Source organism: Schistocerca gregaria, chromosome 1 (assembly GCF_023897955.1).
Source record: "Schistocerca gregaria isolate iqSchGreg1 chromosome 1, iqSchGreg1.2, whole genome shotgun sequence".
In the NCBI taxonomy this organism is placed as follows: Eukaryota; Metazoa; Arthropoda; class Insecta; order Orthoptera; family Acrididae; genus Schistocerca; species Schistocerca gregaria.
In genome coordinates this window covers 2,032,255-2,044,716 of record NC_064920.1, presented here as the reverse complement: position 1 = coordinate 2,044,716, position 12,462 = coordinate 2,032,255, and the positions used below count along the sequence as shown (strand labels likewise).

Genomic DNA, 12,462 nt, shown 5'->3' with positions numbered 1-12,462 from the left:
CAAACTGAAATGTATTTGCTGACTCAATACCCTCATCTACACCGAAACACCAGGGAATAGTTCTGGCAGTCTGCAGGAGTCATTCATTTCTGTAGCATGGTGTAGTCGTTTGTTTTGTTCTTTGAATCAGTCTGCACCCAGTAATTGTTCAGTAACATCTCGGAATACAGTCCACAATATTAATTTATATGTTGATCTCTCAACACGGTGTTTTGTAAAGATTCATCATTTGCAGCCACATGAGTGCTGACACTGTGGAAATGTCTACTATAAAAATGTTTACAGTTAACCCAGACTAGTTGCTAACTAAGTTTAGCTGAATTATAAAAACAGCTGATCGCACGAGCGATTATAGTCATTATGTGTTTTGGCACTAATAAATTTGAATTAATTTCAAATATAAATCAATGATGGTGTCTCAGGCACTGAAACATCACTCAAATTCGACCAATTGCAGAGGAGACTTTGTAATTTCAGTGTTACAGAGGAAAGGCAGTAGTTCAACTGGGCAGTAACCTCACAAACCTAAACCTGTTGAGACCTTTGCACTATTTCATTTATCTACTTTGAACAAGAAATAATTAGAACTTCGTGGCATTAATGTCACCACTTTATGGTGCTTTTCTGCAAAGCTCCATTTCTATCTTTCCGACTTTTTTCCTTAGTACAGGGTATTTTTAACTCTTTAAAGATGTTCTACACATTATAAATTAAATTCAGAGAGAGAGAGAGAGAGAGAGAGAGAGAGAGAGAGAGAGAGACCGACCTACCTTCAACTACAGGATGAGAATGTGCACCTGGTTTCCACCATGTCTTCATATTTTGCAGCAACACAAATTCCCCATTTTCAAACCCAGGAAAGTACTCATTAGAATTGTCACAAGGCTCTTAAGGGTGCTCACGTTTTCTATAGTGTTCGACACTCAAATTTATGTAGTTTATTTCATTTTCAAAATCAAATGTTATTCTCAGTGTTTCATGTCATTCTCAATGCTTCATTGTACATGGAATATGCCGATACTACCCATTCATTCACACAAATGTAATTTCAATGTAATAGCAGCATGCAGTTATATTTTCACGCATGACAACCTTTTCTGTTAAGTGGAACATGAAACTTCTTTTGGTCACTTTGACACATTCCTTTCTAATTCTTTCACTACACTGTTCAATACACGCATGGGCAAAGAATTTTTTCATATTCCACCAAGATTATACTTCTGTATTTATCAATCTGTTGAAAGATTACTACAAATTTCCACAGCAAGTGAGTGACAGAAAAGCTCTGGCCAAGTGCTTAATGAAATACAGCTCATCACTTAAGTTTTAAAATTACAGAAAATGTCCTAATCATGACTGCAACCATAGTTACTTTAGGCCATTGTACTCCAACACTGGAAACAGTTTTATTAACTTGTACAAAGTGAACAGAATGTTTAATGACATCTGTTTATGTAATCTAATATATCATTTACATAATATTGATAAGGAAATAACATTTTCTCTACATGGTGGGGATTTTTAAGTTACACAATATTTTAGGTTGTTTCTGAAAACATTCTGTTAATTCCAGAACACTCCAGTTTTTTTTTTTTGTAAATTATATTTATCTGACATACTGACATCAAAGTTCGTGATATGGCGCACACACACACTCACATGCATACAATAACACAAAATGTTACATGGATACACCAAACATTTACTTTTTTAAGCTGTTTTTAGATTGTTTATATATTACTAACATACAGTGTGATCAGTCACTCTGCCATTACTTTATTCTGCAACTGGATTACCAAATGAGGTAAAATGCTGATTGGGAAATTGCCTTTGCCATAACGCTGGCAACAAATTACATTAACTACCTTGGATGCGATATGCCAAGAACCAACGTAGATGTTTCAATACAACTATTTTAATTTTACTGGCTATGCTACAAATTCGACCATATAGTCATGTGTCTGTAGTGTTCTTACACTTTATAAATTGAGGAGTAACGCTCTTAGAAAAAAAATTAACATACTGATAAAACAAATTCAGGTATCACGCAATCAAACATACCAAGAAATAAATTTACAAAAGTTCTCAGTATGAGACAGTGCGTGTTGTTACACATAAAAAATTTTAACACGGTAATGTAAAAAACTATACATCAAGCAAATGTACAACTTGGGATACTACAGAAATTTAACAACTTCTGTCTTCTTGACACAGTGGCTCATTGTACTGCCTCGTTACTGATGTCTTCCCCAGAAGCGTTCAATTAGGTTATTATTATCGTGGCACTGGTGGCAATAAACCCATGGTTCCTGATACAGCAGAGTTTGGCCCAAGTAATACCTGAAAACAGATTAAACACAAGTACTTAATAACGAATACAATGTGTTCCTCAGTTTTTCAAGATGTCAGGTACATTTCACTGAAGAGCAGAATAGTTACAATCAGAAATTTAATTCCATTGTAGGACAAATAACTAAGGCAGTATGGAGGAACAATGTGGGAGAAATACTCAAATGTCCACAAGATAATAAAATTTTGACTAACTTTAAACACTACTATACTGATGGTACTTTGACTAATTTTAATCAGTGGGTATTGTACACAACTTACTAAAAAGGCTTTACAGGAAAACCAGTTAATGTAATTTTTGAGTCCCCACTGCTCATTATTTAGTTTTACTGTTGGAGAATGCACAATATCCCTCTCAATGGAAATCAACCACTGTCTTTTATATACTACTCTCCTAAACCAGTTTCTGAACAGTTTAAATCAAGCACAAAAACAATGCATTTGGTTCTTTCATTTACTTACACCCTTTGAAGACATGCCTTAAATTTTCAGGTATGGTGTAATAAGGCACTTGCTAGATGACCATAGTTTATGTATAATCGAACAATGGAGAATCCAGGATGAAACAGTGACAATATTATAAAGAAGATGGATTGCTACTCACAATATAGCAGAAATGTCCAAGTTGCAGATAGGCACAACAAAAATACTGTCCAACAAATACGCTTTTGGCCAAAAGAGCCTTCATCGTAAACACACACACACACACACACACACACACACACACACACACACACACACACACACACACACACACACTGGATGCCAAGACTGATCTGGCTTCAGCAGCCAGAGGCTGATCTGTGGTTGTGTGTGCTTGTGTGTATGCGCGCATTTTGTCCGATTCCAAGGAAGGCCTTTTGGGCTGAAAGCTTACTTATTTGATATTGTTGTGCATATCTGCAACTCAACCTCTCTGCTACAAGGTGAGTAGCAATATTATTTTTTCATAATACAGTTTAAGTATCATAGACACTTCTAGTAAATAAGTCTATATATGACCGTAACATATTTATCACTGTCAAGATACTTCTTAATATGAAAAATATACAAAGGAAATTCACTGAATATTCTTATCTGTCACTTTTTATGACCTTCCCAGATTTCTAAATGTAACGAAGCTAACAAAATATGAAAAACATGATGCACCTGTCACACAATAAATGAAAACAGCTTCCAGCCTCTAATATCCATAAGAAGCAATGGGACTGTCAAGATACTTCTTAATATGAAAAATATACAAAGGAAATTCACTGAATATTCTTATCTGTCACTTTTTATGACCTTCCCAGATTTCTAAATGTAACGAAGCTAACAAAATATGAAAAACATGATGCACCTGTCACACAATAAATGAAAACAGCTTCCAGCCTCTAATATCCATAAGAAGCAATGGGAATGTGTGATAATATGAAATAGAATCTAACAGGAATAGGAACATATGCAATTCTGGAATGGAATGGTACATAACGTACAGGTCTGTTGCAAGAGAAAACCACCTGTGAAAGGATAAAGACAGCACTCTAGTGCCATGCATACTCTTTCAGGTAATTATGTATCTTAACTACTGCAATGAAAGCATCTCACTTCATAATCAGTTTTTATCTCTGGGGGTATATATGTCTGCACAATGTAAACTGAAGGGAGAATTAGTAGTAACATATTTCCTTTGTGGTAGTTTTGTTGTCCTTACAGCTTTCTCGAACAGTGCTGATGCCCAACAGTAAATTGGTAAGGAAAGTTCCATTTATTACAGAAAAAATGGAATGCAATGATTATGCTAAGAAAACATGAGAAAATCACTACATTTATGAAGGGGAAAAAGCAATGTGTAATTCTTTTCACCATTCAATTCCCAATTTATAACTAGCATGCAGAGAAAGAAAAAAATCAGAGCTGCAGCCACAGGTACAAGGTGCAAGATTAGGTAATCTCTTCTCAGACACTACACCAAATCCATGTCGCATTAGATGATGCATAAAATGGAAACAACAGCTAGGTTGTAGCCCCAGAAGTATACCATTAATATTGCAATGTTTTTCTAATAATTTGGAGGCATAAGTATGATTGACTTGTTATGGAGAGGTACGGTAATAAATGATTTGCACAAAACGTGGTTTTCAGATTCCAAAACTGTATTTCTGAACTCCCTTGTAACAAAACTAGAATAATTAGAGGATGCCTTGGTACCTAGTTATTCTATTTATCAATTCTGATGAAGAGGCAAAGTGGAAAAAATTGTACGTTCCTTCAAACAGAATGGAGCATGCATTTGCCTGAGGCAAGAAAATCATAATTGCATTAGAAAACAAAAATTTTGTACAAGTTTACATCAATATGTCAAAATGACATTTTTTACACCAAGATCGATACAAAACTTTACCATTTAATCAATGTTTAACAAACTGTTAACACACACGATGAACACAGGCTGTGTCTGTAGTGAGACAAAAATATGAGAGAGAGAGACTAAGGAGATTCTCTGTTGGATTTCTCTTGAGAAAAGGTCAAGAGTGTGACCAAACAGAAGTTGGACTGACGACAAAAACAACAAGACAAACTTTATGTGAAAACAAAAGATCATAACATGCTCCTTGACTTGTGTACCACATGGCATTAGCTACAGCTCTGCACTGCTGCCTACTGAACAAAATGCAAGCATGCAAAATATCAGACTATATGTAATTTTACTGAAAGGTTCCTAGCAAACAGAACAGCATGTCATTCTTAAAGGATAGGTTTCTTAAGGTGTGAAAGCAGCTTTGGGCGTACCTCAAGGAAGTGTTTTAGGACTATTACTTTTCACAATATACACAAATAACATAGTAGATAGTGTTCGAAGTTCTGGGGATTTACGCAGATAATCTTATTGTACACTTAAGATAAAGCACATAAATACGCATAAAAATCTTTTGCTGTACGATTAATTTAAGACCTTGAAGTATGTGTATCCAGTGATTTGAAGTGGAATGGCCACGTAAAAGCGACCACAGGTGAGGCAGATACCAGAGATTCATTAGACAAATCTGTATGAAGTGCAGTACACCCACAATGAAGGTAGCTTAGAAACCTTTGTTTGACAATGCTTCAATATAGCTCATCAATCTGGGTTCTGACCAGACGGGATTGATAAAGGAAACATATCTATAAAAGACCATCAAGCTTCATTACATGTTCATTTAGTAATCAAAAATGTTTCACAGACACTGCAAGAGAAACTCTTGGCCAAATGGTATGGTTTACAGCTACAATTCTTTGAGTGTGTGTTCCTAGAAAAATTAACCAGTGTATTGCTTCCTCCTACATACATCTCATGAAAAGACCATGAAGGTAAAATTTCAGAGATCTGAGATCATGTGGTGGCTTATCAACTAGCTTTCTTCTCGCTGACCAATTGTGACGAAAAGGTTAAGAGTGACGTCACAGTAGTACATAATGTCCTCTGTCACACACCATAATGTGGATTTCGGAGTATACATATAGAGGCATGGTGAAGTGTAGGAGTGGCGCCTGCATTTAACAGTGTATGATAAAAGGCTGTTCACGATATGGCAGTGGATAGGATACACAGTATGGCAAAAGGGAGATACCAAGTGGTTATAATTACAGTGAAGCTACTCATGGAGGTACAGTGTTGGCTGTAGTTATCATATAGCAATGAAAATTGGTGGATACACTAATGTGTTACTGCAAAACCAATTTACATTGGAAAAAACATCAGATCCAATTGTGGCCACCAGGGGCAAATCTGGTTCTGTAAAACATTTATATAACTGTCAGACAAGCCATAACGTGAATGAATAGTATGGTTATTGAGAAGAGATACTTTGCGCTGTTAGTGAAACTGTTTTATGTTAACAGCAGCAATTACAGTGCCATATTGAAAGAATATCGCCGACTGAAACATCTGGAGAGCCCCGATGTCATTAAATGGTTTAAAGAAGACTATAGTGGAATTCATAAACACAGGTGAGCTTGCTGTGGCACCTAGAAGAACAATGTGTCCTATCCCAGTGAAGGTCAAGACGAGATTACTTCTACTGTAACTAAGCATGCAGCAAGTGTCTGACCTAGGGAGACTTGTCCGATCCATGGGCAGAAAGTTTTTGTGTCTATATTACACTGGTACTCATACAAGATCAAGATAACAGAAACCTTAAGATCCGCAACAACATTCTGAATATGCTCTCAGTTTTCTGGCACGGATTGAAACAGACGATATGTGGCTGAGAAATATTCTATGGTGGGCCGATGCACATTTTACACTGCAGAGTGCAATGAATACACAGACCTGCTGAAGTCTGTACTGTGAAACTGTGTGCTGTGCACAATCAGTCACTGCACTAGCCTTATGTGAGTGTGGTATAGATTCACAAGCACTTTCATTCTCAATCCATTCTTCTGTGAAGAGAATATACTCAGACGGCCTGCCAGATGTACTATGACTAACTGCACAGTATCGAAACTTCCTTGTACACAAAGTGATTCCTGACTTAGAAAAGTGTAACTGTGTAAACTATTGTTTTCAAGTAAGATGGAGCAACACCTCATGTTACTAGCCCAGTGTATGATCTGTTTAATGCAACCTTCCATGAACGTTATCTCCAGAGCTTCCCAACACATGGTCTGTGTTAATCATCTGACTTGAATGCTTGTGACTTTTGGCTCTGGGCATATCTAAATGGATGCCTTTACCATGGACATGTTAGGTCTCTACCTGACACAGGAATAAATTTTTCAGGTCTTGTCAGACCTGCTGTGACCAAATGTTGATCATATCGTTTTACAGTTGCAGCATCTCCTTTACATCTTCAGTGTTCATATTGAGCAAAGTGTCCATTAATAATGAAGTCTACATTATGCCTTTCTCATTTGTTTGACCTTTTGCTGCCAGTGTCCCATTCCAATCAATTACATATGGAAACACTTCTAAATGTCTTTCTTGCATTCACAGTACCATATTTGCACCTCTTGGCCAAAACTGAAACCTTTCTCTCCCTAGCGTAAATTGGTTCTGCATTAACACATTAGGATATCTGCCAAGTTTCGCTGCCAAAAATGACAAGCCACAATGTGATTCAGAATAAACTAAATTGTAGATGCGTCCATTTTCTACAAATTTATTGAAAACTACACTTTTCACAATTATTTTCTTGCTCTCACAATGAACTGTCAGTTTATTTCATTTTTCTTGGCCAGTTTCCGAGTTTTTAGTTGGAAGATTGTAAATACAAAGTGAGGGAAAGCATGGCACAGAAACTTCAAACAACTATAAAAGAAGAAAAATATTTAGTTTTATGTTACACACGGAAGTAGAAAGTGTCAATTAACTGTCTTGTTGAGATCATAGGAAACAAATTCCCAAGAGACGACTGCAATTAAGGAGAGTAGGGAGTTGTGTGTAACATGAGGCATGCATATACCAGGTGCACCGGTATGAAATGAAGTGTTAAGATACAAATATGTCGATAGGGAACATTTTTTTTGTTTGGTTGGTATGACATCTGTCAAAGATATTTAGTATACATCAACTCATGGAACAAACATCATATGTTTTCATCGAGTTAACAATGTCGAATTTTGTACCAGAAAGTGATGATTTGAGGAAAGCATTAATATTTTGTTTTCATTTGAAAAAAAAAAGTGCTGCAGAGTTGCATTGAATGCTTGTTGAGGCATATGGCGATCATGCTCAATCAGAAGCAACATGCAAAAGATGGTCGCAACGGTTCAGAAATAATGATTTTGATGTAAGAAATGAAGAATGTGGAAGACCACCAAAAAAGTTCGAAGATGCTGAACTGCAAGCAATATTGTATCATGATGATACCTTGAGCCAGAAGCAAATGGCAGCAATGCTAAATGTTGCACGACAAGCTATGGGAAAGATCCAAAAGTGTGGAAAATGGGTGCCACATGAATTGAATGAAAGACAGATGGAAAACTGAAAAACCATTTGTCAAAGCAACATGAAAGAAAATCATGTTTTGCATGTAGTAGTTACTGGCAAAGAAAAATTGATTTATTTTAAGAATCCTAAACGGGAAAAATCATGGGTTAATCCAAGACAACCTTCAACATCGACTGCAAAACCAGAACGATTCAGCAAAAAGACAATGCTCTGTGTTTGGTGGGATCAGAAAGGTATGGTGTATCATGAGCTTCTAAAACCCGGTGAAACTGAATACTAATCACTACATACAACAAATGATCAATCTGAACTATGCATTGATCAAAAAAAATTAAAGACCAGAATGGGCCAGACGACAATGCACCCTCATACAAAGCAACACTGGTTCAGGAAACAATCAAAACACTTGGCTGGGAGCTGCTATCCCACCTGCCGTATTCACCAGACTTGGCCCCTTCCGACTACCATTTCTTTTCATCAATGGGACACGCATTGGCTGAGGAACACTTCGATTCCTACGAAGAAGTCGAAAATTGGGTGTGATTAGTTTGCTTCAAAAGACGAGCATTTCTACTGGCACGGTGTCCACAAATTGCCAGAAATGTGGTCAAAATGTATAGAAAGCAATGGTCAGTACATTGAATAAAATTTTACTTTTCAATTCAAAAATAGTGTCTCCTTCTCCCCCCCCCCCCCCCCCAAAAAAAAGAAATGCTCATTTCATACCGGTTCACCTAGTATAGGGTGAGAAGTCTTAACATCCCTTCTACTTTGTGGATGGTTACACATATTGAGATGTGGTTTTTGGCAAATTTTACAGCACCAAGGTGCATGTATGTTTGTAGCATTGATGCCAACAGAGATACTGAAGCAAGTACATTTTTATAAAATGGAAATTTATACTATGTAACTGCATTCATTAGCTCTTGAGAAGACAATTACAAGTGATGCGGCATTTGTCTGTGCTGACATTGAAATATGCCATCAAAAAATTCGAGCAATTTCCTAGAATTTGAGAACAAGGTGACCAGAATCGACATTAGTGCAAACACTGGCATGTACAGCTCTCACACTACACTGTCAATGTCAATGCATTTTCCTGTTATCTTGTCTGCACCGCAAGCCATTTATTTCTGCTTCAACGTTCATTAGATACAGATGTGTAAACCAATGAGAAGTTGGTGCAAAAACAGTACAGCAGTACAGAGCTATTGATCCAGATCACCAATGACCAACACATTAGGTACCTGCGCAAATAATTAAGATTGCTAGTGCGGACAGCCTACTATAATGTCAAAAAGAGGGCAAGAAAGAAGACTGCAACTGACAACACTAAAAAACTGTTCTGCCTACAACCCCATGAATCCACACAGTGGTACGACCCATGTTGCTAAGGAGTGTGGAATGAGCCAGATGGGTGGCATTCGCATCCTGCATCAACAGAATTTCTATCCCTATCATCTGTCACTAACTCAAGCACTCGACAACCGTGATTTTGAATGTTTTACAGAACTTTGTAGGTTTGCCCTTCAGCAACTGAGAGATGACCCTACATTTTCCCAACATGTGCTCTTTACCATTGGAGCGATGTTTACTCATCATGCTAATGTAAATTTACTTAAAATGCATCCAAAAATCCACACTGGCTTCATCAGGGGCAACAACAGCCATGGACCGTAAATGTACGGTGCGGCATCATTCTTATATTTGGCTTCTAAGACAACTTTCTGTATAGGTCCATTACACATGGCACACAGTGAAATCTCACAGGAGAGAGGGATGGCATTTGTGGATGAGGTCCTCAACAGCCTCATTATCCACATGTTCACGAGGGATAGCTATTTCTGGAAATGTGAGTGATGTGGGTAAATAGATACAGAATGGCATGCATTATGGACAAATACCACCACTCCATCGTCAGCCTCTCACGACCTGTATCATCCTTCTTGTGAATGGTGTAGCCGTAGAAGCACAGTGTTGCTTCAAGACTTCAAATGTGTCTTTGATGTAGACAAGGGATCTAAACTCCTTTAAAAGCTTCAGTTCTGCAACAAGTTTACTTAAATTATTTACATTATATTTCAGTACAGGAACTATTAATCAGAACAGGTCAGATAAGAGTGCTCCTTCCCCCTTCTCTCTCTCACTTCCCCCCCCTCCCCCCCCCCCTCCATTAGTATCTAGTTTCATTTCAGACTAAGCTTTGTTGACAATGATACTTCCTCCTCTGTTTCAAGCAAGGTTTCTTTGGGTTTTGCCTCTTCCTGGGTATGGATTTTGCATGTTGTCTTTGTGGTTAGGATCTTTGGCTAAGATTAAACTGTTCAGTGCATTTAGCTTTGTGGCTGAGGGTTATGTCTGCATTTTTAAAGTGACCTTTGCTAGAAGTGGCTTAGGAGCACCTGCAGGCTTAGTAACACAGCTATTATTGGATGTACATTTACTTTTGTCAAAAACGTTTACCCACATTTGCATGGCAACAGAATCACTTTCGCAATGTTCACTAATTTCTTGAATTGTCTTTTCTTTGTAATTACTTGAGTAACTCACTCTAAAGCCTGGCATTGAGCATAATGATCCAGCTTCATGGGAAACTTTCCCACGTACTACCTAGCTATTGTATCCTTTTGTGGTGTGACCATATCTTTGACTTTTATAGCCAAGGTTCAGGCTGGGTCACAAGGACTCACCATCAGTCTAATAAGCCTTTCTGTGCTGTGGAAGTGCATGCAAACAAAGAATCAAAGAGGGTAGTCTTCTGCAGCTTCCATACACTCTCAACATTTTATTTTGAACTTCTGTTATAACCCCTATTCCTCATTCTCTGTGCAGTTCAATGGTGTCTATGTGTAATATATCGCTAGCACTTTTGACGCCATTACTGAAGCTAAGTGTGCTGAGCTTTTCTACTGCTGTAGTTCAGAAGTGTGTTTGCTCGTCTAGATGTAGTAGTTTCAACCAAAAGCATTCCTTTATGAAGTTGCTTGACTGGCTTTATAGTTCCATGAACACACTAACATTTTGTTGACTAAGAGACTCAGTGCATCCCTTAACTCACTTTGCCACAAGACTGACAAATTTGTGCCCTATTACAACTATTGAGGTTGGATGCTCTTAATGTGGTTGCATGTGGTCTCCTTCGGGGGACCCTCTTACTTGTGTGCAGCTGGCCATTCTAACAGCACATTCTTACTATAAACCGATCCGTTTTGTGTGAGGGTCCACACTGTTAGCACTATAACTATGGATCTGTACAGCCCCATCCCAGCAAAAGCTTCACTTGGCTGACTAAGGCTGAGGTGCAGCAGGTTTCCCTAAGGTTCTCTACTAATGACTAGTCTAAATAGCCATCTATCAAACTGATATTCAACACAGCTTGAGATTGAGGATTTTTATACAGACATTTATAAAATCCTCAGTGTCCAAAACATACAATCTTGCATGATCATCCCCCACAGTGGTCACTGGAGCATGTCCAGAATTTAAAGTAACAAAAGACTGGTGGCATTTTCCAAACAACAACTCTGAACCCCCCATGAACCATGGACCTTGCCGTTGGTGGGGAGGCCTGCGTGCCTCAGCGATACAGATAGGCATACCGTAGGTACAAACACAACGGAGGGGTATCTGTTGAGAGGCCAGACAAACGTGTGGTTCCTGAAGAGGGGCAGCAGCCTCTTCAGTAGTTGCAAGGGCAACAGTCTGGATGATTGACTGATCTGGCCTTGTAACAATAACCAAAACGGCCTTGCTGTGCTGGTACTGTACACGGCTGAAAGCAAGGGGAAACTACGGCCGTAATTTTTCCCGAGGGCATGCAGCTCTACTGTATTATTAAATAATGATGGCGTTCTCTTGGGTAAAATATTCAGGAGGTAAAATAGGACCCCCTTCGGATCTCCAGGCAGGGACTACTCAAAAGAATGTCGTTATCAGGAGAAAGAAAACTGACGTTCTACGGATTGGAGTGTGGAATGTCAGATCCCTTAATCGGGCAGGTAGGTTAGAAAATTTAAAAAGGGAAATTGACAGGTTAAAGTTAGATATAGTGGGAATTAGTGAAGTTCGGTGGCAGGAGGAACAAGACCTCTGATCAGGAGACCACTGGGTTATAAACACAAAATCAAATAGGGGTAATGCAGGAATAGGTTTAATAATGAATAGGAAAATAGGAATGCGGGTAAGCTACTACAAACAGCATA

The 12,462-nt window shown here is 38.1% G+C and overlaps 1 protein-coding gene across 1 annotated transcript in view; it reads right to left on the bottom strand.

Annotated features, from left to right (window-relative positions):
* Positions 1-915: 915 nt before the first annotated feature.
* LOC126319294 (mitochondrial import receptor subunit TOM22 homolog) overlaps positions 916-12,462 on the bottom strand; it is a 58,431-nt gene continuing 46,884 nt past the window's right edge. Inside the window, exon 5 of the mRNA XM_049993516.1 lies at positions 916-2,340. Within this exon, the coding sequence (XP_049849473.1) occupies positions 2,275-2,340 (66 nt within the window). The 3' untranslated portion in view covers positions 916-2,274. The remainder of the gene's footprint in view (positions 2,341-12,462) is intronic.